General features: G+C 42.2%; 1 protein-coding gene and 1 non-coding gene across 3 annotated transcripts in view; one reads left to right on the top strand and one right to left on the bottom strand.

Moving 5' to 3' along the window:
- Positions 1-22,280, bottom strand: part of NCEH1 (neutral cholesterol ester hydrolase 1) — an 82,319-nt gene extending 60,039 nt beyond the window's left edge. The window contains exons 1-3 of one of the 2 annotated variants that reach the window (XR_002731885.1): positions 21,912-22,050; positions 7,567-7,639; positions 3,551-3,630 (exon numbers count right to left, since the gene is read on the bottom strand). Coding sequence is in view for 1 of the 2 variants with exons in the window: in XM_023213440.2 (XP_023069208.1) it covers positions 21,912-22,049 (138 nt within the window). In the remaining variant the exon portion in view is untranslated. Of the gene's footprint in view, positions 1-3,550; positions 3,631-7,566; positions 7,640-21,911 lie in introns of those variants that run through there. The other variant, XM_023213440.2, reaches the window with a different exon arrangement.
- LOC111543541 lies at positions 14,157-14,264 on the top strand. The gene has a single exon (XR_002731906.1). It is a non-coding gene; the product is annotated as a U6 spliceosomal RNA (small nuclear RNA).
- Positions 22,281-27,158: the final 4,878 nt, after the last annotated feature.

The following is a 27,158-nucleotide window of genomic DNA, read 5'->3' as shown; positions in this document are numbered from 1 at the left end:
ATTCCAATTAAACAAGGTAACCATTTAAGCTACTGAAGTAACAAGTTAGAAAAATCAATTACAATTGTTCTGAAAAAGCGTGTAGCACAACCAACATTCTTGCACATTGCTATTAGCCATATAAATTGGAAAATAACTTGGAAATATGTAATAGGACCTGCAAAAATATTTACAGCCTTTGATCTAGTAATTCTACTTTTTAGGAATTTTTTGAGGAAAATCCTAAGAAACAGATTACACAATATGTTCACTGTAACATTATTTACGGTAGCAAGTAACTAAACAGTCTAAATTTTTGGCAATAGGAGAATAGGTTTAAAAATGACACAAGCTCTAATGCCTCCATTACAGAAGATGGAAATAATATGCAGTAAGTTGACAAATCCTTCTGTTAGAATTCTAATATTAGTAGTGCATATTCAACCTAACAAAAACAAAATATATACACAAAAAGAAAGTGTATTAAGCTGAGATTATAAGTGATTTTTTTCTATTTTCTAAAATTTCTATAGCATGATTATCTACCTTTCATAATAAAATAATTCAGTTTTAATTTGCCAAAGAAATTATGCTTCTGTGGGGAAATTTTTAAAGCAGCTATGACATCCAGGGATCATGGAACTTAAACATTCTCTACTCCCTGACATCCATACACTGCCCAAACACCTTTACCTACTCATATTCCTATATTTTGCTTCTTTGTACACACTTTGCTTACACAACTTGTCTGTCTTGCCTGGGCAGTAGATACTTTCTTCAAACATAGAGAGGGCTGGACAGTAGGATTCCATTTGTTACTGGAATTTCTTCTGCTTTCCCTCATGATCAAACCCCAGTCCATCCTTCAGTATACATGTCAGACATCCCTTCCTCTATGGTGCCCTATCCAACTCATCCCTCAGACCATCACTCCTGCCTTCGTGCTTTCTAGTTTAAGCCTCTACTTTTAAAACTTGTTGCATTATCATTATGAGCTTCTAGATAGCTCCTTCATTTTTGTTCCCCTAGGTTTAGCACACACCTCTTACATAATTTGTGTTCAATATAATTGTGAAATGAATGAACGTATTGCTGTTTGTTTCCTTTCACCATTGCTGCTAAGTTCATGCCTTCTGAAGAAGCAGGCAGCTTATCCCTTTATCCCTTACCACTTTCCTGCTTAGACGCTTCATGGAAAGGAAACGGGAATCCAGGGCAAATGCAAGCACTTTTTTTTTTTTTTTTTTGGAGACAGGGTCTTGCTTTGTCGCCCAGGCTGGAGTGCAATGGTGCAATCTTGGCTTACTGCAACATCTGCCTCCCGGGTTCAAGCAATTCTCCTGCCTCAGCCTCCTGAGTAGCTGGGATTACAGGTGTGTGCCACAGCGCCCAGCTAATTTTTGTGTTTTTAGTAGAGACAGGGGTTTCACCATATTGCCAGGGCTGGTCTCGAACTCCTGGCCTCAAGTGATCAACCCACATCAGCCTCCCAAAGTGCTGGGATTAGAGGCATGGGCCATGGCGCCCGGCTGCAAGCACATTTGGTTGGTCAATTTCACTGATGCTGCCTTATTTGAGAAAGGGGATGCAGAGACTACTTCCTGTCAAGGTGTTATCACCAATACCCTCTCTACTATAAAAGCTGTCCAGGGACTTTTGGTCACTCATCAATCTATTCACTCACTCAGCAAATATGTGTTTACTTTGTGCCAGGTACTTTTAGGAGTTGGGCATATGGTGGGGAAGTCCACAGACAAGCCCCTCCCCTCCAGAGCTTTCAGCCAGGCAGTGGAGATGGAATTACTTAGGAGTAAACAAATCCCATGACAGAAAGAACTGACAAACAAGGTTAAAGAAAGAACAGGGTGTTGGCTGGGCGAGGTGGCTCACGCCTGTAATCCCAGCACTTTGGGAGGCTGAGGCGGGTGGATCATGAAGTCAGGAGATTGAGACCATCCTGGCTAGCACAGTGAAACTCTATCTCTACTAAAAATACAAAAAATTAGCGTGGTGCGTTGGGGGACGCCTGTGGTCCCAGGTGCTCGGGAGGCTGAGGGAGGAGAATGGCGTGAACCCAGGAGGTAGAGCTTGCAGTGAGCCAAGATCATGCCACTGCACTCCAGCTTGAGTGACAGAGCAAGACTCCGTCTCAAAAAAAAAGAAGAAAAAAAGAAGAGAAAGAACAGAGGGTAGTGAGAGGAGATGAGAGGGAAACTAGACTGGGTAGTTAAAACAAGAGGTCACGTTCTCTAACCATAGACCCGCCCCTTTTGACAAACATGCAAGAAGCGTTTGTTTCCAATAAGGTACCATAGCTGCCAACAACTGCAGTGTTTGTTTCAAACTTTAAACAAAGAATGACCTTCTGAAATAATACATTAGGAACACAGCAAGAAAGACAGACTTAAATAAGTTTTTGGTAAAGACAAAAAGCTACTAAAACCAAACAGAAGAAAAACCTCGTTGTTTTCAATCAAATTATATATTTGGCCACCAGGAGTTAAATGCTACTCTACTCTAAGGTTTGTAACAGAATATTTTTATTTCTTTTCCTTCTTTTTTTTTTTTGAGTCAGAGTCTTGCTCTGTCACTCAGGCTGGAGTGCTGTGGCAGGATCATGGCTCACTGCAAGCTCCACCTCCCAGGTTCACGCCATTCTCCTTCAGCCTCCCAAGTAGCTGGGACCACAGGTGCATGTCACCATGTCAGGCTAATTTTTTTTTTTTAATTTTTTGTAGAGATAGGGGTCCCACTATGCTGCCCAGGCTGGTCTCAAACTCCCGGGCTCAAGTGACCCACCCACCTCGGCCTCGGCCTCCCAGAGTGCTAGGATTACAGGTATGAGTCACCGTGCCTGGTCTAGAATATTTTCAGTAAGTAGTTTCAAGTTTATTTCACCAAGTAGTACTTACTCTTGATATTGGTTGTGTGCTTTCATTATCCTGTTATTGGCTTATTAAAAGTGACCCCAATTAAAGCAGTGAAATAGATCTAACAACACAAGGCAGACCAGTCCCACCCATGGTTCAGTCATGTAAAGGTCTCCTTCAAACTTTGATACGTTCAGAAACTCCACAGCCGTAGCTTCCTGTATGTGCCATGCTCTTCCACCTCAGACTCTTGCACCTGCTGTTTTCACTTCCTGGAATGCTCTTCCTATTGAAAGAGTGCTGCTTCTCATCCATTCAGACCCAGCTCAGCCAGTACTTCCTCTGGGTTCCTCTGAGTTCCTCAGACTTACAGGGGCTTTCTCCAACCTGGCTCCCATAGCACCCACTTTGCACCACAAAAAGCCCTCAGCATATTTGTTTGAGATTGTCTACATCTTGGTTTTTCAGAGTATGAGAAGCTCCAGGACTCTGCAGTGTCTGACACATTCTGGGTAACCAAAAAAACATCTGCTGAAAATATGCTGGCACTTTAAAAAATGAATAATGCATCTTTTTCCTCCATAAACAGAAAGAGGAAGAGCTATAACAAAATATAAGACTATATGTTTAAGTATAGCTTCAATATCTATAAAAAGACCCTGAAAGTAAACCATGTGCACACAAAGCCACAAGGACAAATCTGTATTTCAGCAACTTTAATGATTACAAGTGTGTCAAATTTTAACATGCTATCCATGATTGCTTCCCAATCTTCTAAAGCCTGAATATGAAAAAAAAAAAAAAGGGGGGGGGAAGGGATGGTTAGAGTTGGGGATGAGACAAAGACATTTAACCACTCACAATACCGAAATGGAAATCCAACTCTTTGAAGCAGTTAAATTCTATTATTTGCTCTCAAAATACGCTTTGAGAGAGACAGAAACCATGTTAATGTTTTTAGAGTAATTGAACATCACTACCAACGAGGTTCCTTCTGTAGACATGATCAATAATACTATCTTTCTTTTCATCCATGTATTAAGCTTCATTTAATTGAACAATTCAGAATTGGGCAATTTTAATTAGCTATGTGAGGAAATAAGACTGACACATTACTGGTTTTGGTCAGTAGAAACCTCTGGCTGCCAAGAACCAAATTTGGCACATGCAGTATCCTGCAAAATACTGACCCACTGTCCTTAACAAAAGTATAGTATGTGTATTTAATTCTTAAATGTTTTTATTTATTTATTTATTTATTTTTTGAGACAGAGTCTCACTCTGTCACCCAGGCTGGGGCAGTGGCACAATCATACCACATCCCAGCCTCAAGCTCCTGGATTCAATCTATCCTCCCCCAGGCCCAGTCTCCTGAGTAGCTAGGACTACAGGCACCTGCCACCACACCCGGCCAACTTTTGAAATTTTTTGTAGAGACGGGTCTCGCCACCTTGGCCAGGATGGTCTCAAACTCCTGGGCTCAAGCAAACTTCCTGCTTCATCCTGCCCAAGCATAAGCCACAGTGCCCAACCTGTATTTAAATGTTATACAACTATAGAACTAATAGGATTTAATCTAAAATGGACTAAGTTTATTATTAATCTGATGAGAAACTTTTTTTTGAGACAGACAGAAAAGGCTACCTAGCCTGCGAAGAGTCCAGATTGTAAAATATGTTTCCACGTTGATGAACCAACGGACATTAATTTAGTTAGCTAGGGAAAGATATATATATGTGTGTATATATATGTGTGTGTGTGTGTGTGTGTGTGTATTTTACTATTTAGTTCATCAGTAATTTCCATCAGTAACCTCCACCTTGAATTTTAATCACAACCTATAAAGCATATTTTGGCCGGGCGCGGTGGCTCAAGCCTGTAATCCCAGCACTTTGGGAGGCTGAGGCGGGCGGATCACGAGGTCAGGAGATCGAGACCATCCTGGCGAACATGGTGAAACCCCGTCTCTACTGAAAATACAAAAAACTAGCCGGGCGAGGTGGCGGGCACCTGTAGTCCCAGCTACTCGGGAGGCTGAGGCAGGAGAATGGCATGAACCTGGGGGGCAGAGCTTGCAGTGAGCTGAGATCCGGCCACTGCACTCCAGCCTGGGTGACAGAGCGAGACTCCGTCTCAAAAAAAAAAAAAAAAAAAGCATATTTTGACTATTTCTTGTCAGAAATGATAGCTCAATATCAACATTGCCAAAGTCAAAACATCGGTTTTGGAAGACATCCTTAACACCACTCCAACAGACAGGTTACAGGTCGAGACACTGAATGGAAAGGCAAAGATGCCTGGAGTGCACTTGTGGAGTCCTGACAGGTCCATTGCAGTCCTCAGGTTCCTCAGCTTCTCAGGAGAGTTCATCACAGCCAGCCCCACCCTGCTGGCAGTGCTCTGTCTGGGCTTCTCTGATGTCTTCTTCCCAGTTTTTTCTTGTTTTCCCAACTTCTGCTTTCTCCAAGGCTCCACTTCTTCTCGGCAGCTCTAACACTACTCTTCATTCAACACTGGCTCCTCGGGGATTTCATGGATTCCCAGGGTTTCCCTTATCACTGACCTGCCAACAAATTTCTCCCTATTTCCTATATTTCCTTTACTTATTCATCTTATGTTTTTAGCACTGGATTGTAGCTCCAGGAGGACCAAGTGCTGCTTGTCTTGTGAATTGTGATATCCTAGTACTACCACATAATAATTGCTCAACTAACAAAAGATAGAGAGGCCATGGTATATTTCGTCAATTATGGTGGTTAACTGAAGACACCTGTCTTTCATAACTTCAGAAGTCAAAGTCATCTTTTCCATACTCATAGGCCAGATCTCTAAGCCCCAGAGTTGTCAATCATTTGAGCAAATCTAAAGCCCTTTGTTGAGGAAAATATCAACCCTGCTTGTACTTCTTCACTGCCTTCACATTGAGGCGAGATCACCCACCATTAGGACTAGAATTCAAGTAAAGCACTTTAATTTTTATAACAAAATGTCATGTCAACAACTTTGCCTAAGGTACCTACAGTCTAAGGAACTCTTCACAGTTGACATAAAATTCTAAAATGAACTGATACCTTGGCAAGGCCCAGTGGAGCTCCTTGATATAAGACAGTGACTAAGAGGAGTTTCTGCAGCTTTTGGAGCACTACCTCCAGACAGATTACCTGGAGTAGAATTTTGGCTCTGCCACTTACGGGGTATGTGACTTGGGCAGATATTTAATTAACCTCTCTGTGCCTCAATTTCCTCATTTATAATTTAACAACAATAGTACTTATGTAACAAGGCTGGTATAAAGATTGGGTTAATATATTTAAATCATGGTTAGAAAAATGAGCTAGCAGCTGGGCGTGATGGTTCACATCTCTAGTCCCAGCACTCTGGGAGGCCAAGGTGGGTGGATCACTTGAGGTCAGGAGTTTGAGACCAGCCTGGCCAACATGGTGAAATGCTGTCTCTACTAAAAATGCAAAAATTAGCTGGGCGTGGTGGTGCGCACCTGTAATCTCAGCTACTTGGTAGGCTGAGGCAGGAGAATTGCTTGAACCTAGTAGGCAAATGTTGCAATAAGCTGAGATAGTGCCACTGCACTCCAGCCTGGGTGACAGAGTGAGCATCTGTCTCAAGAAAAAAAAAAAAAAGAAAGAAAGAAAAATAAAAATGAACTGGCTATGATGATGATGATTCATATATCCAATTAGAACATCAGCACACTAAATCCATGGACTCTAAAACTTTAACTTTAAGAAGAGGTTTTGAGTTCTTGTTACATGCCAAGCACTGAAGAAACTCATATACACAATTACATTTAATCCTTATAAGCCTTGAAGGAGGTACTGTCATTATCTTCATGTTCACAGATAAGAAACTAACACTTACAGATGTTAAATAACCTGCCCAACTAGTCACAAGTGCTAAAGCCAGGATTTAAACCTAATAGCCATAACCAACAGCAGTACATGTTAAGAAGCTCTACACCTAGGCCAAGCGCGGTGGCTCATGCCTGTATCCCAGTACTTTGGGGGGCCAAGACAGGCAATCACGAGGTCAGGAGATCGAGACCATCCTGGCTAACAAGGTGAAACCCTGTCTCTACTAAAAATACAAAAAGTTAGCCGGGTGTGGTGGCGGGCGCCTGTAGTCCCAGCTACTCGGAAGGCCGAGGCAGGAGAATGGCGTGAACTCAGGAGGTGGAGCTTGCATTGAGCTGAGATCGCGCCACTGCACTCCAGCCTGGGTGACAGAGCGAGACTCCGTCTCAAAACATAATCATAATCATAATCATAATAAATCTATATCTGTATAGAAATCCCCAAACCTGAAAGCAATAGCAGATTGGCAAGAACAATGGTGACAATAAGAAAAAAAAAAAAAAATTACCATTGTAGTTTAGTGTAGACAACTGACAAAAATCAGATTTGGACTAAACATATTTCTCATGTGCCAGGTACTGCTCCAAGTGCTTTACATATTAACTAATGTTTGATGACAATGACAGCAAACAAAACTTTATTCACATCTTGTGCAATCTTCATAACTTTCCAGACTGAGCATTTTAATCACTTGCTAGATCAGCAAACAAACCCTTAGGTTATGTTCTCTGTTCAAGGTCACACAGCTAGGATAGCTCAAAGCCAGGATTTGAACACAAGTCTCCCCAATCCCAAAGTCCATGCTCTTAAACACTATGAAAATGCTCCCCAATGTTTGGTAAACATACCTTCAGTTTCATGAGGTGTTTTGTGAAATAAGAGATCTGTAGTCAATTAAATTTGGGATTCATTGTACACTCTCTGTAAGATTCAAAATACATATTAGCACAGAGTTCTCAAAGGTTATACGGTTAAAAAAGAAATCCTGATTAACTCTGTTAAACTTAGCTTATTGAACCACAGGGCCCTATTCAATGGGTAATACATATCTTTTTTCTTTTTTGGACAAAGAGTCTCACTCTGTAATCCAGGCTGGAATACAATGGTGTGATCTCGGCTTACTGCAACCTGTGCCTCCTGGGTTCAAGCGATTCTTGTGCCTCAGCCTCCCGAGTAGCTGGGACTACAGGTGCCCCACCACACCCAGCTCATTTTTTGTATTATTTTTTTCAGTATAGACGGGGTTTTGCCATGTTGCCCAGGCTGGTCTTGAACTCTTGAGCTCAGGCAATCCACCCGCCTTGACCTCCAAAAGTGCTAGGGTTACAGGTGTGAGCCACAGCACCCAGCCAATATACATCTTTAAAGCAAATACTGAGGCCATTGGCCTGAGGTTGTCACTTTAACTAGAGCCCCTAGGTAAGCAGGCCAAAACCCAATTCACCATAAACAGTAAAATAAAACTTAAGCTTAACCTATCAGAAACCACTAACTGACCTCTAGCCACTGGATCATATCCAAGTAAGGCAAAATGTCTAGCTGTAGCCAATCAAGTAATTTCCCTACCTCTCTTGGGTGTTTGGTCTATAGAATCTTGCTGTTCACCCTGCCGAGTGCAGCTCTCTTGGCTCAAATAAACTGTTATACTTTTTTTGTCTCAAGTTTCTTTTTTTAAAGACAGTATTAGCATCCTCCAGGACTAAAATTTGTAAACACATAATACACTTTTTCCCTATGTGATGCATTCTTAATATGGATCATACAACTAGCCACAAAAGAGCTGAGAGTGGAGGGAGAAGGGGAAGACCGAAGATTGAACGACCATAACAGGAGACTGCTGAATACAGCTGAAAGAGCTATGGGGTCCAGCAGAACCTTGTTCACAGCCAACTTCACTAAGCAGGCCCATGTCTCTGAACAAGTTACTGAACTTTGTTGAGCCTCTATTTCCTTTCCTATAAAATGAGAACATTAACTACTATTTTATAAAGTGGTTGTGTTTATAATTCTGCAAATGCATCTATTACTATGTAGATATCTGCCAGCAATCTTATTGTTAAAAGTTGATCATTTTCTAAAAGCAGAATTTTTTTTTTTTTTTTTTTTGAGATGGAGTCTCACTCTGTCACCCAGGTTGGAGTACAGTGGCGTGATCTCGGCTCACTGCAAGCTCCGCCTCCCGGGTTCAAGTGATTCTCCTACCTCAGCCTTCCAAGTAGCTGGGACTACAGGCACCCGCCATCACGCCCAGCTAATTTTTGTATTTTTAGTAGAGACGGGGTTTCACCATGTTGGCCAGGCTGGTCTCGAACCCCTGATCTCAGGTGATACACCTGCCTCAGCCTCCCAAAGTGCTGGGATTACAAGTGTGAGCCACTGCACCTGGCCTCTAAAAGCAGAATTGACTTGCTTTGCAAAGAAAGTTAAGGAAGCCTGGATAATTGCTGTTTGGCTTGCCTCTCACAAACAAGGAAGAACTGTGTGCAGTGAAATGGAAGTGACTGAAACCTTGGGACAAAGTGACTTTACCTTGGAAATGATGCATATACCAGAAACAGTGAGATAAACATCTTCCACTTTTTAAAAAGTAGATTTCCAAGAGTTCAAAGAAAGATAGTTTGAGTCTCAGGGCAGGGACAACATCATGGGACAGGCAGCTCAGAAAAGGGTCTCAGTCTCTCATGGGGTATTCATCAACTATCCTATTCAAGGGGAAAAAGGAAAGGCAGATGACTATCAAATATGGAAAATCACCAGTGTTCTTTTAAGGAGATGGCCTATAACTAACATTTCGTTAGAAACAGACACATAATTCACAACAAATTTGAAAACAAGCAAAAATCTATTAAAACATGAGGAAGTTAGAAACCCAGAAAACAGTGAGGCTTGCAAAACACAGTTGCAAAGGACAACACAAAACCATTTTTGTCTACGTTCAAGAGTCAGAAGCGCGTGGAAGCACAGGGCCTGCCCCATGTGACAGACGCAGTAACACAGTGATAACGGAAGCAGAACCATGAATTCCTAATTTCTCTTTAGTTTCTCTATTATGAATGGTTTTCAAACAAAAACAAAAGTCCTAAAGCAGTAAGAGGAAAATTATGTCTATGATAGGTGAGAAAATTTATGATTTGGTGGGGGAGCCTGTACATAAGTAGCAACATAAGCAACATCTAAGGGCCATAAAAGAAAAACAAAATGCTAGCAGAGTGTTGAGAAAGAAATTAAGGCTGAGGCAGGGCAGTGAGAGGGAAGGAGATGGGAAATTTCTCAAAAGAGATGATTTCTGAGTTGGTATTGAAAAATGTGTGGGATATTGGCCAAAGTAAAAGGGTGGGAGGGCATCTGGGACAGAGGGGACAACAGAAGCGTAAGCAGATTCACGAGCTAAAACTGTCATCTATGACACAGTGAGGCTGCAGTCAGCAAAATGGTGCCAGGTTGTAGCAAGCACCAAGTGCCAGCCAAAGAACTTAGCACTTTTATTCTACAGGGGATAGGAAGTGTGGGTGGGGTGGAGGAGTGGCAACTGGAGGATTAACAGTCAGACTGGAGCACTCAGGGCTGGTAACAAGGGATCATTTCACAACCTTGACGTGATTAGGCCTAATGTGTGCAAGTCAAATAAATGCAGCCTGAGCATCCATCCTGGTTTGACTGAGAATCATTCAGGTTTAAAACCATTGTCCTGAGCCAGGCATGGTGCCTCATACCCATAATCCCAGCACTTTGGGAGGCTGAGGCAGGAGAATCACTTGAACCCAGGAGTTTAAGACCCACCCTGGCAATATAGGGAGACCTCGTCTCTACAAAAAATACAAAAATCAGCTGGGCATGGTGGTGCGTGCCTGTGGTCCCAGGTACTTGGGAGGCTGAGGTGGGAAGACTGCTTGAACCTGGGGAGGCAGAGGTTGCAGTGAGCCAAGATCATGCCACTGCACCCCAGCCTGTGCCACAGAGACCCTGTCTCAAAACAAAGAAAAAAACACTGTTGACCTAGCATGATTATTAATAGCAGTCTCTGCTACTCTCAAAGATGTCCTGGTTTGGACAATAAATTATATGGCTACCTAAATACATGTAACTTGGGGACTATCTATCTGTGTTTAATATCAATGATAATAGACATACATTTTAAAAGTTACAAACCAGGGAAAGGTGAGCTTCCCAACAGGTATTCTACAAATGGATTACAGGTGGGGCACTAGCTATCAATGTTTAAATATTTTATAGAGGTAAAAACTTAAAGCCATTTTGTCTAACTATACAGAGTTGAATAGTTGGCATCAGAGTTGGCATTCTATTTGAGAACCATTTGTGTAACTCTTCATAAATCTTGCGAATTCTGTTATTCAAGCTCATACAGATTCCCCCAAAATTGCTTCCAGAATCCCCAGTATACAACACAAATGTAACTGTTTCTGACACGAAAAATAGTAAGAAGCACTGATGTAGATTAATTGTGGGAGCTCAAAAAAAAAAAAAAAAGAAATCAGGACAAAAAATTCACTAGTGACTAAGTTATCATGAGTGTCCTCACAGCATAGCCCAGCAGGGAGGGCATGAAACTAAGAGACCATGAATTTCTATTGCAGTTCCCATTTCGCCAGTACAACCGATCACAGGTTTAAAAAAAAAAAAATTGTAAGAGACAGGGTCTTGCTCTGTCACCCAGGCTAGAGTGTAGTGGTGTGATCATACACCACAGCCTTTACCTCCTACGCTCAAGAAGTCCTCATTCTCCCCAGTAGCTGAGATTACATACCACCACAACCAGCTAATTATTTTTTGCAGAGACAGTCTTACTTTGTTGCCAAGGCTGGTCTTGAACTCCTGGCCTCAAGGGGCCTCCTGCCTTGGGATTACAGGTGTGAGCCATTGTGCCTGGCCCTGATCATATGATCTTGATGATGTCCTTGACTCTTTCTGAACCTCAAGTTCCCTTAGCTGACAAATGGAAATAACAATGGCAACCAGTCATTTATTGAAAAAATGAAAAGAGGTGATATTAGTAAAAACCTTCATAAAATCTAAAGTACTTTATAAATATGAGGTATGCTAAAAAGTTATGTTCTTTAAGGTCTCATTTCTCTCAGGGGTAGCCTCTTTTTCCACTTGCCACTGGTGTCCCTCAGGGGCACCCTTGGTAGAATCCCCCAGATCTTTCTCTCACTCCAAACACCTTTGTTTCAACTACTTCTGCCACTGTCCATTTGCCGACCATTCCCAAATCCATATCACCAGCCCAGCTCTGTCTCCTGAGCTCTGGATCTGTATATGCAGCTGTTTATGAACAGCTATCCTTGACTAGTCAGCTGACATTTCAAAACAGTGTCCCAAACTTTATACCTTCACCCCTAGGTCTGCTCTTGCTCCCAAATCAGGGTCATGGTCCCCATTCACCCAACTATTCCAGAATCTGTCCCAGGAGTCATCTTTGACTCCTTCCTCTCCACTGCTCCATACTCTCCCCTCCAACAGCAGCTCTGATCAGCTGTCTTTCAAATCAGTCCCACTTCATTAGTTCATGCTCTCACCTGAATTAGCACTTCCTAAATGGTCTTTTGCCTTTTTTTTTTTTTTTTTTTTTTTAAAGATGGAGTCTCCCTCTATTGCCCAGGCTGGAGTGCAGTGGCGCAATCTTGGTTCACTGCAACCTCCACCTCCCGGGTTCAAGCGATTCTCCTGCCTCAGCCTCCTGAGTAGCTGGCACTACAGGCGCACACCACCACGCCCAGCTAGTTTTTTAATATATATATATATATATATTTAGTAGAGACGGGGTTTCACCATATGGGCCATGGCTGGTCTCAAACTCGTGACCTTGTGACCCGCCTGCCTAAGCCTCCAAAAGTGCTGGGGTTACAGGCATGAGCCACCGCGCCTGGCCCACTTTTGTTTTCTTACATTCCAGTGTCTACACTGCCACTGTGAAGGACTATTCTAAAACACAGTTTTGAGCATGTGACTTCTCTGCTAGAAGACTTTCAGTTGCTCCTTTCTTGTCCACGGAGCTCGTCCTCACCTGACTGGTGCTTCCCTTCTGCCTCCCTCTCTGACCTTTGAACTTTAAGCTTCAGTCAGTCTAAACCACTTGTAGTTCCTCAGCTATACCATCCCCTCCCACTAGAACCTTCACATACTGCTGCTTCTGCCTGGAATGCCCCTTTCACCCTTCTCTTCTCTGGTTTCTATTACAAGGAAATCTAGCACAAATCTAAACTCCTGAGTTCAGGAGTAACACAGGCTGGAACTGAATTCAGGCTCCACCTCATATAAACTGTGTCACCTTAAGCAAGTCACTTTTCTTTGCATTTCAGTCTCCTCCTTTGTCACATTAAGAACACCTGCCTGATTGTATTACCATGGGCTAAACTAACTGCACACAAAGCACATAGCACAGTATCTGCCACAAAGTAAATGCTCACTATATGCCCAATAGATGTTTTTTTTTTAATTTAATTTAATTTAATTTTTTTTTTATTTTATTATACTTTAAGTTCTAGGGTACATGTGCATAACGTGCAGGTTTGTTACATATGTATACATGTGCCATGTTGGTGTGCTGCACCCCGCATTGCCAAGACAATCCTAAGTCAATAGATGTTATTTTTACTGTAAGCACTCAACCTTGACATCTCAGATAAGACACGTTTCCCCAGTGCCCAGGTCCACTTTAGATGTTTTTTCCAACACTCTTGCAGCAACCCACAGATGCCTCTATCAAAATTCTCTTTCCATCATTCAAGCACCCACCTTATCACTGGCAGTTGGTTTATCACCCCTCACTTGACTGTAAGCTTCTCAAGATTAGGTATCTGCCTTACACATTTCTGTTTTGCCAGACCAGCCCCTTGCCTTTGTGTTCAGTTAACGTTTATTTAATACGTGATGACTTCTAGGGTTTTCATTTTATTAAACACTGAAAGACAGCTTGTTAAAATTTCATAATATGAGACACCTTTGATTAGGCAGGCAATATAGTCCAGTTTTTCACTTGAAAATTCAATTACAGGTAAGCACAGTGACTCATGCCTGTGATCCCAGCACTTTGGGAAGCCAAAGTGGGAGGATCACTTGAGCCCAGGAGTTTGAGAACAGCCTGGGCAACATAGCAAGACTTTGTCTTTCCTAAAAAATAAAAATAAATTTAAAAAAGCCAGGCATGGTGGCACGCACCTGTAGTCCCAGCTACTCAAGAGGCTGAGGCAGGGGGATCCCTTGAGCCCAGAAGTTCAAGGTTGCAGTGAGCTGTGATCACACCACTGCATCCCCACCTGGGTGACAGAGCAAGATCTTGTCTCTAAGAAAAAAATAAAAGGTAAAAAAAAATAAAATAAAGTCAATTACATTTCTTCATGCTATACAAACATAAAATGAAGGAGAAGTGGTAGACAGTTCCCACATAATTTCATTTGGCAGCAAAAATAAATACATGGTGCTCACTTCAGCAGCATATATACTAAAATCAGAACAATTCAGAGAGGACCAGCATGCCCCCCGCAGAAGGATGACACATATTTGTGGAGTTACATATTTTCTTTTAAAAAGTAAATATGGCTGGGCGTGGTAGCTTACACCTGTAATCCCAGCACTTTAGAAGGCCAAGGTGGTTGGATCACCTAAGGCCAGCAGTTCGAGACCAACCTGGCCAACATGGTGAAACCCTGTCCCTACAAAAATACAAAAAAAAAAAAAAAAAAAATTAGCCGGGCATGATGGCAGGTGCCTGTAATCCCAGCTACTCAGGAGGCTCAGGCGGGAGAATTGCTTGAACCTGGGAGGTAGAGGGTGCAGTGAGCCCAGATGGCACCATTGCACTCCCGCCTGGGTGACAGAGCGAGACGCCATCTCAAAAAAAAAAAAAATGTAAATATATGTTACTTTAAAAGAAGCAATTGTGCATAAAATGAATATTTAAGAATGATTAACTGTACTTTCACACTTCATAGAAATGTCTCAGATCAAGCTCAAATTGCATGGTAGAGATAGCATGTCCCATTAAAATAATGAGGGTATTTCTACGCTTAGGGCTATATTTGTAGAAGTGCCAGAAAAAATAAAAAGAAAACTATAAATTGGGCATTATCTTACACACCTGGTAGCTGAATCAATCTGACCTTAATTTTTCATAGGTACTATCTGCAGAGACCAACTCAGGTTGTTCACCTGTCAGAACTAATACTGATTAAATAATACCCCTGACATTATTCTTAAAACCTTTTGCTGCCATATGTTTAAAGAAAAATCCTAGCAAATCAGCTAAAAATTGTGGTTAGTGAAGTTACAATGTGCACGAAGAAATAGGCATCATCACAATTTCTGGACAATCATTATTTACTGATGTTTTAAAGTTAAATTTACCTGACAATAGTAAATATTCCAGTTCAAAACTGTTATGAAAGAGGTTAGCACGTTGGAATTCTGCAGTTTCCAGCTGAGCTGTCATTTAAACCACACCCACACAGCCCAGAAGCACATCATGCACAGAGAATTCAGGTGAGGTGACATTAAGTCTCAACAACTTTGGGGACATTTGGCATGATAAAAATCCTTGATCAACTAGTCCAAAAGCACTGTTACCCATAAGAAACAGGGGAACACACAGCAAAAATACCTATTTCAGCACTTCTTTTACATTATGTCGCTGAAAAGATTCATAGCATAAGCAGTAGTAAGTTAGAGAATAATCAAGACAAGCCAGGCTCATGCTCCGAGCTCCCTTGGGACACCATTATTACCTTTAGTCACATTTTCCTTCCATCATTCAAGTGCCCACCTTAACACTGGCAGTTGGTTTATCATCCCTCACTTGACTGCAAGCTTCTCAAGTTTAGGTAACTGCCTTACACATTTCCGTTTTGCCAGACCAGCTCCTCGCCTTGGTGTTCATTTAATAAGTGATGACTTCCAGGGTTTTAATTTTATTAAACACTGGAAAAGAGCTTGTTAAAATTTCATAATATGACGCACCTCAGATTAGGCAGGCAATATAGTCCGGTTTTTCACTTGAAAATTCAATTACAGGTAGGCATGGTGGCTCATGCCTGTGATCCCAGCACTTTGGGAAGCCAAAGCAGCAGGATCACTCTTTAGAAGAGTTTATCACTCTTCTAAACTATACATTCTAAACTCCCTCCTATGAGATTTTGTAACTACACCTGTTCTACACCTCTCAGCTCCTAGCTTTTTAATAGCTATATATTAACATGACTTCTCCATCCTACTAGACTGTGGTTTCTTCTAGGTCACTTTAGTGTCTCCCCAAAGCTTCACATAGGATTTCAATTCATGTTAAGTCTAGGTAACTGAGCACAAAGCATGGCACTATGATAGCTATATCAGGGGAGCCAGTAAAGTCTTTTTAAAAGAAATTCGGTTTTCCTCATAAAGCAAATACTAAAATATACATTGATATGCATACGCACATCAATTTCACTTTAGAAATAGAAAAATTATCCCTGGGGGAAAAAGTTATTTTTTAATACATTTTTTGTAGAGATGGGGAGGCTGGCACCATCTCACTATGTTGCCCAGGCTGCTCTCGAACTCCTGACCTCAAGTGATTCTTGCACCTCAGCCTCTGTAAACTCAGCTGATAGCAATAACCTAAGCACATTCTGAGAATGACCCTGTAGGACTGACACACCTAAATGTGTGTTCTGAGCTAGGGAGTCCCCAAGTGCCCAACCCAGTGATTTTTTCCTTATCTATGATAAACATGTGAGTAATCCCCACCATGGAACATTGGGTGTACAGGGGATCAGGGCCCTGAGTTTTGGGTTAAATGAAGGTTGCCAGGTGGAACTCATTAGGGGGAGGCCATCAAGTGACAATGCTATGTAAACTGCATGTTTGCAGACAGTTGTGGTTTTCCTGCCCTGCCTGCCACCACTGTACTGCAGAAAGACAGATATGTTGTCCAGCCTGCTGCCAATGGCCCATTTCTATATATAAAGTAGTTCTTCTGTCCAGCCCACTGAACTCCTTCCCTTGTTTGTAAGCCCCTAATAAAACCCTATGTTTTGGCTGGGCACGGTGGCTCATGCCTGGAATCTCAGCATTTTAGGAGGCCAAGCCTGGTGGATCACCTGAGGTCAGGAGTTCAAAACCAGCCTGGCCAACATGGCGAAACCCCATCCTTACTAAAAAAGTACAACAATTAGCCAGGCATGGTGGTATACACCTGTAATCCCAGCTACTCCGGAGGCTGAGGCACGAGAATCACTTGAACCCAGAGGTGGACATTGCAGTGAGCTGAGATCATGCCACTGCACTCCAGCCTGGGTGACAGAGTGAGACTCCATCTCAACAACAACAAAAAAACATGTCTTGTCTGCAGGCTCTGGGAATCTTCTTCAGCCTCTTCAACCTGGTGCCTTCACTACTGAGGTTAATGGGGGTTTGGCGCAACAGTCTCCCAAAGTGCTGGGGTTACAGGCATGAGCTACCATGCCTGGATAACAGAAGTTTTAAAATAATTTATTACTACGTGTTCATTGTAGAAAATCTAGAATATACCAATATGAAAACTGAAGATACAACCTTACAGCCCAGAAGAAAAAAATCGTGTTTTAAATTATATCTTTCTGCTTTTTCTATACAAACATAGATACATGTTTTGATATATAAATAGTGTATACGCTATTTTATAGCCTTTTCCTGCTTAACACATAGTACACATCTTTTGCAAGTCATTAAACATTTTACAACCTAAATTTTTTTTAACTGCCTAGTATTCCCAAATATGAATTTACCATTATTTAGTCTTTTACTGCTCTTAAATTTTTTCTTTTTTTTTTTTTTTTTTTTTTTTTTTTTTGAGATGAAGTCTCACTCTGTAGCCCAGGCTAGAATGCAGTGGCACCTCAGACTCCCAAGTAGCTGGAATTACAGGCACGCACCACTGCACCCACCTAATTTTTTGTATTTTTTAGTAGAGACAGGGTTTCACCATATCATATTGGCCAGGCTGGTCTTGAACTTTTGACCTCAGGTAATCTGCCCGCCTTGGCCTCCCAAAGTGCTAGGATTCCAGGCATGAGCCACCATGCCCGGCTTTCATTCGTTGAAATGGTGCTGCAAATAAAAAAAAAAAGATTGCTGAATGTTCCTTCACGTTTATTATAAGTGGCAGTGCTTTTAAACTAGTTCAACAAGTTTTGGGGGTTTTTTTATTTTTGTCTTATGGTGCTGATGAACAAGTTTTTTAATCCTGTAAAATGTTTCCATCTTTATAGCTAGAGGTTTGCCTATATCCATCATTACTTACCATAAATTCTATCTTAGAGGCATTACGGGGTCAAAAAATAAACATACTGCTAAGGCTTCTGATGGATATTGCCAAACCGTTCTACAAAAACGTGGTTCTAACATACATTTTCTCCAGCAGTGTACACTTCTCAGTATTTTAACCTGCACTGAGATTACCATTTAAAAAAAAAAAATCTGTCTGCATAGCATTTGGAAATCAGCCTTCAGGACTTCCCCAGACTCTCTTCTTTTGTTCCTCTAGTCTCCTGCTGCCTGGTCATCTAAATTACACCTCTGCCCTTCCCAGAGCTACTTTTGTTTGTGCTTTTCCACTGCTCACCTCTTCTGGTGGCTTTGCTATAACACTGAAATTTACCTAGCTAGTATTTTATCCCCTTAGGGCCAAAGTATCAACTAATCTGATGAACTAATCCATGCTAATGCAAAGGGGCTCATTTCCAGCAACACGTATGCAATATAACATGCAGTTTAAGGAAAATATATTGTCTACAACAGCAATGCCTTTTATCTTATAGAGCATTGGTCCTCAAGTTTTGCTGCAATTAAGATCATCTGGGGAACTTTTCTTTTATTATTACTATTATTATTATTATTATTATTGAGACAGAGTCTCGCACTGTTGCCCAGGCTGGAGTGCAGTGGCAATCTAGGCTCACTGCAAGCTCCGCCTCCCGGGTTCACACCGTTCTCCCGAGTAGCTGGGACTACAGGCAACCATCACCACGCCAGGCTAATTTTTTTGTATTTTCAGTAGAGACGGGGTTTCATCTTATTAGCCAGGATGGTCTCGTGATCCACCTGCCTTGGCCTCCCAAAGTGCTGGGATTACAGGAGTGAGCCACTGCGCCCGGCCAGAACTTTTCTTAAACACTGCTAAGAACATTCATCTCCCAGAGATTCTAAGTAAGTTTGGTATGTGGTGTAACCTGAGCATCAAGTGTTTTTGGTTTGTTTGTTTTGTTTTGTTTTAAACAGTTCTTAGGTGATTCTAACAGCATTTGTATTTGAGATGAGTCAGAGAGATCCTAAGTAGCTTCTCCTTAGGGACTATGGGGAACCCCAACGAAGAAAAGCGCAATGAACATAATCTCAATAATCTGACTCACTACACAAGATAAAGGAGATAAAGAGTAGTAAAGGGTGAAGTATTTGCCAATGACAACAGAATAACATTCACATTTCTTGATGGTAAGGCGGCTGACGCTGTGTTAGGAAATAGGCTGAGCTTAATCTCTCAAACAGCTTCAATAGATTTTGTAATTGAGCCAATCAATTCAAACTAAAATTATTTGAGTAACGAGGTTGACGTCATGCTATTTATTTACTTATTTATTGATTTGAGACAGAGTTTCACTCCTGTTGCCCAGGCTGGAGTGCAGTCGCATGATCTCCACTCACCGCAACCTCCGCCTCCTGGATTCAAGCGATTCTCCTGCCTCAGTCTCCCAAGTAGCTGGGACTACAGGCACCTGCAACCAGGCCTGGCTAATTTTTTGTATTTTTAGTAGAGACGAGGTTTCACTATGTTGGCGAGGCTGCTGGTCTCGAACTCCTGACCTCATGATCTACCTGCCTCGGGCTCCCAAAGTGCTGGGATTACAGGTGCAAGCCACTGCGCCAGGCCATGACACCATGCAATTTAGTAGTAGCACTCCAGGTTTCAACTAGATAATTTCAAGTTTATATTTATTTTATTGCTTCAAAAAAGGTGAGCATTCTTATAGATGTTCCCACAATCCACAATGAACCCTTTGGGACAACTAGAAGACTCACTACAAGTACCAGGCACTTAAATACATTACTAGACCTTACAGCAAACCTACAAGGTAGATATTGCCCTATTTTACAGGGAAAGCTCAGGAAGATTTGAGGTGACACTGGTAAATTGCTTCATTGGGTAGAATATGTTTCCATCTGAATAATGATCTTTCTGATATTTCACAATTTAGAAGAGAAGTGGTAAGAGCCATTTCTCTGCAAATCCACTCCTGAGCCACAGTGTCAGGTGAGAACACTGGTTACCTCATCTATTACTGACTTCAGATTACACCCACTATCATTCTCAAGCACCACCTGAGGGTATACTCTGTGGAGGACCTTACACAGCCTTGTCCTTGATGGGTTGGCAAGCCTAGCTGGGAAAGAAAAGCTTTTCTCCAAACCTAGCTTGTCCAAGATTACTTATGAGGGAGAAGCCTTCTTTGGTGACCTGAAAACTAAGAATAATCTCTGCAGCCAACATAGGAGTTTGACTTTTTCCTGTTTTCCTATGTTTAAGCTATTGTAGAAGACCATTAACCCACCCAGGTAAACACCAAGTAAACATCACTGTTCCTCAATCTTTGAAGGGTATTACTTTCAAATTACATAATTTCATGGGGGAGGAGAGGGATTGCAGGGCTTCCTACACCAAGACTGACTTTATTGACACCAGTGCTAAAGAAGGGGATGATCATTTTCACCATGTCAACATTATAGGAAGCAGGAGGAAAGGAAGGGGGGCAGAGGTCTATAGTTTCACAGACCTTTCGTAAGAGAGAAAAAGAGCTTTGGGGATGAGAATGTGGCTGAATTCAGGAAAAGCAAATCCATGTTAGGAATGTGCTACAATAGCTACAATACCCTAGTAAGGGGACTTTTCACAGGATAAAGCCCCACAGATTATGTAATCCTACACATAGTGAATGGACAGGGAAAAGGAATATAAACCCTCTGGGAAAAAATCATGATTTTTTAAAAATCAGCTTTCTCGGGTTGAAATGATTTTTTTTCCTCTTTCTCTAGTTGTCATTTCTGAAAGAAGGAGTTTATAAAAATATTCTGAGATTAAAGCCCAAGGTTGTGAGGAGGGAGGAGGCTTAGTTTTGGAGAAGGTTAGAGTTTAGATAGAGCAGGCTGCTCAGAAATACTGTCCAATCAGAGGGCTCAGCCTTGGCTGCAGACTGTAGTTTAGATTTTAGATTCTCTGACACTAAAAATAATGCCTCTTACCATGGAATAAACCAGAGACAGTTACATTTTCCTGTCCATGGGAGGAATGAACACACACCCATGATACAGTGGAGAGAAATGCTACCCTCAGAGAAGTGAGGTTAAGGCAGGTAACCTCACTCAGGAAAAGGTTATCTGACAGCCAAGGACATAAAATAAATGCTGTAGGGCAAGCAGAAAACATGCATCATGCAAACCAGGGCTGCCGCCTCCTCACCTCCTTTCAGCCAGCCCAGCCTCCCAGTTCCCGTTCTTGGGCTGAGCTGAGACCTGCCTCGGGTGAAACGCCTCCTCACCTCCTTTCGGCCAGCCCAGCCTCCCAGTCCCCTTTCCTGGGCTGAACTGAGATCTGCCTCGGGTGAAACGAGAAATCCCTACGGCTCCTCAAGTGCTTGGATGGAGAGCCCTGGCTGCTGTGTCCCGGAACGGAGCGCTCCACAGCCTGGTGACAATGGGAGACTGCCCTTGCCTGCTTCTGCTTCTAAGGTGGCTGCATTCCCAGGAACCAGAGCCTGCTTTTCCCGAGCTCTCCTAAAAACATTTAACACACTCTCTGCCGGCCCCTATGGGAGAACGACAGTGTGGGGAAGGGTGGTTTATAAAATGCTGAAGGATTTGCCTTTTGAAGTTGCAAACCAAGGAAGAGGAAGATATTTAGGACAGACGAAGGTTTAAACAGTTGTCATATTCTATTCAAGCACTTCTTCCCTGTCACAAACGCAGACGGGGAAATGTAGATCTAGCCTGCTGCTAGCAAGGAGGCGAATGCGATACCCTGAAAATTCCCGATTGGACCACCTTAAAAAGCGATAGTCTCAATGCATTAGGAAAAACCTGCGTTTTCGTGGAACTCGGCGGAGGAATTTTGTATCCCCTTCAAATATTGCGTAAGAGGAGGAAGAGAGAAGCAGCCTGGGCTGCACCTCACCACTTGCTGTGCACCCCGGAAAGTGGCGTCCAGCAGCATCAGCTTCCAGGGGTCGGACACAGAGCCGGGCAGCGGAATGTACACGTAATAGGCGGCCAGCGCCACCAGGGCGGTGAGCAGGACACAGGACGACCTCATCTTCCCCCGGCTCGGCTCGCCAGCGGGTTGGCAAAGAGGAAAGGGCGATGCCACCCGGAGACCTCCGGCAAGTTTCTGCCCGCGGCAGCTGCTCTTTCACGCGTTTCTTATAAGCCCAGGAGCCAATCAGAGGCTGCGTCGGGAGGAAGTTGGAGCGCGGACGTGCCCCCTCTACGGTGTCCTTGCAAAGTGTGGCAGTCACTCCAGGTTTGAGGAAGGCTCTGTCGCTGCGGTGGCCGTAGCACAGCGGACCCTGGAGGACACTGGTTTGTACTGCATGCGTGTGAGGATGGCTTTCCTCCTGGAGGGTCTCAAATGGAAAATAGTTTCAGTGTGACGAGTCTCTGGACAAAGCAAGTGGGTCATTCTGACTCAGAGTACTGAGAAAGGAAATAAAAATTCTGTTTTCTGGAGCCAGACTTGGAGTGGTTTGTAAGTTCTAGCTGATATATGGCAAAAGAAGATGTTAAATTCTTCTGGCTCAAGCAATGAAAGACCAGTAGTACATCTAGCACCCACGTCTTGTTTCTAAATCCCATGCTCCAGTAAAAGGAACCACGGCTTTTTGACACCACCTCTGGAGAAAAGGCTGATATCAGGGCTGGCGCTGTAAAGTACAAGATGAATCTGTTGTGCCAGAGATGCGGAAGTGCTCAAAAAATGATAGGAACTGGTCAAAGGTCCACAGCTGCCAACTTGAAGGGTCTTCTAGTGGCTAAAGCTGGGATAATTTTACCATCAATATGAATCATCATAATGGATTATAACCCATTGATAAAAATAAAACTCAGCAATCTATATTAATATAAATAAATGAGGAAAGAAGAAAGGTTTTTTCTTAAAATAGAATGCCAACTAGTAACCACGGAAAATTATAAATGAATGCTAAAACTAGAGGGTAAAAATTTGACACAGAATTTTGGTTCTTCATCAGAAGATCTCTCCACAAATTACTACAAAGGGAAAAAATAAAACTTTTTATTGGAGAAACTTGTGGATATCACCTAAAAAATTCTTTCAGTAGGTCAATGGTAGCAGAAATACATTTAAACCCAGATTTCTTATTAATGATTGGGGATAAGGAGGGGTGGGTGAGTACTGAATGCGAGAGAGAAAACTTCACTAGCAAAATTTCAACCAGAAATCCAGAAGGAAAACATTTAAAGACCTGTTTCAAGAAAGTGGTAGGATGACAACTCCAAACTTACTGATGAAGGTCTTAAAACACCTGGTATATATAATTATGCATCTTAAGATAGTAATTTTAATTTAATCTAATCAATAGAAGTGAAATAACCATAAATTTGGTTCTGATAATGATATTTTTAGGAAACAGTTGGCTTTTTCTTCAAAGTTGAAGGAAAACTGATAAGAAGGGCACACTTTCATGGTATTTCAAGCAAGTTCTCTCTCCGTTTTTTTTTGGGGGGGTTGTTGTTGTTTTTTGTTTGTTTGTTTTGTTTTTGAGATGGAGTCTTGCTCTTGTCCAGCCCAGGCTGGAGTGCAATGGCATTAGCTCACTGCAACCTCCACCTCCCAGGTTCAAGCAATTCTCCTGCCCCAGCCTCCCGAGTAGCTGGGATTACAGGTGCCCACCACCACGCCCAGCTAATTTTTGTATTTTTAGTAGAGATGGGGTTTCACCATGTTGGCTAGGCTGGTCTTGAATCTGCCTGACCTCGTGATCTGCCCGCCCTGGCTCCCCAAAGTGCTGGGATTACAGGCATGAGCCACTGCTTTTAAGTTACTAGTTAAGCTCATAACTCTACACAGATAGGAATGTTTATGTTTAGGTTTGTGTGTGAGTATATGTGCAGAAAATTAGAAGCTAATCCTTTTTTTTTTTTTTTTTTTTTTGAAATGGAGTTTCACTCTTGTTGCCCAGGCTGGAGTGCAATGGCGCAGTCTTGGCTCACTGCAACCTCTGCCTCCAGGGTTCAAGCCATTCTCCTGCCTCAGCCTCCCAAGTAGCCAGGATTACGGGTGTCCGCCACCACACCCGGCTAATTTTGTATTTTTAGTAGAGACAGGGTTTCACCGTGTTGGCCAGGCTGGTCTTGAACTCCTGACTGCAGGTGATCTGCCCACCTTGGCCTCCCAAAGTGCTGGGATTACAGCTGTGAACTACCATGCCCAGCCAGAAGCTAATCTTTATGGGTGATTAGAAATAATCCTGGAGATATAAACCAAGCTGACTACTGGATTTAGTTACATTACTTGCTTTCAGGAAATCTGCAAAATAAATTCAAGTTTTACACTGTCGACAATATTTTTCTCCTAGATTTTGACTATATGTTCATGAAAACATAGATCTTAGAGCTAATGACAAAACCAAACTGAACCGAAAACAAACAAGCAAACAAATCCAAAAATCCCCACACCTAACTCAGCCTTCCCTCTTCCACTGGCAGTAACACTCTCAGTGTTATAGATGAGCCTCTTGAGGATTAGCACAGCCAAACAGCTTGTACATATTCCTCTAGTTTGTAAGTGATAGTAGCAATATTTATTTCTGCCTCTCAGTGAAGTGTGACTTCCCTTAAGCAGTACACTAAGAGATAGAAACTAAGAAAGAACCAAGAAACTGCAGTAATCTCAGATCAGAAATCTGAGAGCCTCTGTAGATCTGAGAGTTTTTTTAAATGAGACTAATTTGAGATAAACATAAACACCTTCACCACTTGTTTTCAGTACTTCATTCATTCAACAAACATACCTGGCCCGCATTGGGAAATAAAGAAGTTGTGGCAGGCAGGCCGTAAGGTCTCTACTCTTTGTTTTTATATGCTTGGAGGGTGGGAGGGTTCAGGGGAGGATATAAGCAAGATACAAAAGGAAGAGCCAAACAATAAAGAAACAAACAAAAATTAATAAGCAACATGCGTTAATTTGCCTTACTATGAAGTAATTCTGTGGTAAGCACTTTGAATATATTAACTAATTTAGCTTCATAACGATTCTACGAAGTAGGTACCATTGTTACTCTAAAAGCAGACACTGAAAGATGAAGTGCTTTGCCCAAGCCATCCGGCTGGTATGTAAGCCCAGAGTCTGAGCCTACCGCTCATATGCTTTACCATTCAGCTTTACTGCTAAGTGGTTAAAAATGAAGAGAAAATGGCTGGGCATGGTGGCTTATGCTTGTAATCCCAGCACTTTGTGAGGCCAAGATGGGCAGTTCACCTGAGGTTGGGAGTTCGAGACCCGCCTGGCCAACATGGGGAAACACTGCCTCTACTAAAACTACAAAAATTAGCTGAGCGTGGTGGTAGGCGCCTGTAATCCCAGCTACTCGGGGGGCTGAGGCAGGAGAAATGCTTGAATCTGAGAGGCATAGGTTGTAGTGAGCCGAGATTGCAGCATTACACTGTAGCCTGGGCAACAAGAGTGAAACTCTATCTCAGAAAAAAAAAAAAAAGAAGAAGAAGAAGAAGAAGAGAAAACAGAACAGGGTGTCTGGGAGCTGCTTTAAATTGGGTGGGAAAGGGGGACTCTTTAAGGAGATGCCATTTGAGCTGAGATCTGCCTAACAGGAGAAGACTGCCATGCAGGGTTGTGGAGGTGCAGGGAACAGGTGCAGAGGCTCTAAGGTGCTAACCCCATCAAGGAACACTAACAGCTAGTGAGGCAGGAGTAGTGTGGAAGAGGTGGCGGGACAGGCTCAGTCACAGAGGTAGTATAGGTGCAGAAAAGCAGATCATTTAGGACCACATAGGCCATGTTAAGGAGTTTGAATATTCTGGTGCAATGGGAAGCAATTGGAGGTTTTGTAACAGGGAAGGAACATGATCTTATCTATTCATATATTTAAAAAGGAGCACAACAGCTGCCATGTGGAGAAGACCTGTCAGGTGGCTTTTGCAGTAGTCCAGATGAGATACGATGGTGCCCTGGAGCCACAGTTAGTTTAACAATGGATTCAAGGGGACAGATTTTGGGTATATTTTAGAGATAGGGGAGATAAAACATACTCATAAATTATGAACGATGGTAAAAAGAGTCAAAATACTGTGCTTCTAAGGCAATAAGGTATAGTTTGAGTGCAGCAATTGACTTTTCTGTTTTTATGGAATTGTCTTAGATAATTTTTATTAGCATCTAAATATACGACATAGCAATATCATTGCTTAACAAAATCTTTATTTTTATCACTTGAAATAATTTTCCCAAAATGCCATATATTACACCATGTAAAGTGGTTTTCTTCATCCAAGACAAGCAGAATTTTTGTTCAACATTTATTGAGTTTTGCTATCTGTAAGGCATTGTGGTAGATGCTGTCATGATGAAAATATAGTTCCTTTCCCTGTGAAAAAGTGCTCTAGTTAGAGAGAAAGTCAGGTAAGTAAGATAGTTTCAAATATGTACAAAGTTCAGAGATGTAACACGGAAGAAGTCAAAATTAATTCTGTTTCAGAAAAATGAGGAATAAGAAATACTCAAAAAATACTCAAAAATGGCGATGACTGAACAAGTTTTGCAGGCTGAAAAGGAGTGTGTGTACAGGCAGACAATAAGTGAGACCATCCCAAGCAGAAAGAAGAGATTATATGGGAATTCTGAAGTGTGATGGGAGCAGAGAATTACACGTAGTTCAAAATTTCTGGAGCATCAGATGCAGGGAGGTGGAGCATAATGAGAGTATAACCTGAAGAGTTAGAGATCACATAATGGAGGGCCTCCTACATATGTTACATCATTGAGGAGTTTGAACATTATCGTTTAGGCAGTGGGGAGGCGTTGAAGGGTGTGCATTAGATCACTCTGGTAGAGGGTATGTTTGTGGGGAGAGAATGAAGCAGTTGGGAAGATGTTGCTTTTTTTGTTTGTTTTTATTTTGCTTTTTGGTTTTTTTGTTTGTTTGTTTTTGGAGATGGAGTCTCGCTCTGTTGCCTAGATTGGAGTGCAGTGGCGCGATCTCGGCTCACTGCAACGTCCACTTCCCGGGTTCAAGCAATTCTCCTGCCTCAGCCTCCTGAGTAGCTAGGACTACAGGTGCATGCTGCCATGCCTGGCTAATTTTTGTTGTTGTTGTTGTATTTTAGTAGAGACGGGGTTTCACTGTGTTGCCCAGGCTGGTCTCGAACTCCTGAGCTCAGGCAATCCATC

Source organism: Piliocolobus tephrosceles, chromosome 2 (assembly GCF_002776525.5).
Source record: "Piliocolobus tephrosceles isolate RC106 chromosome 2, ASM277652v3, whole genome shotgun sequence".
Taxonomy (NCBI): Eukaryota; Metazoa; Chordata; class Mammalia; order Primates; family Cercopithecidae; genus Piliocolobus; species Piliocolobus tephrosceles.
Note: the sequence above shows the minus strand (reverse complement) of the source record. Positions and strands in the feature narration are given on the sequence as shown.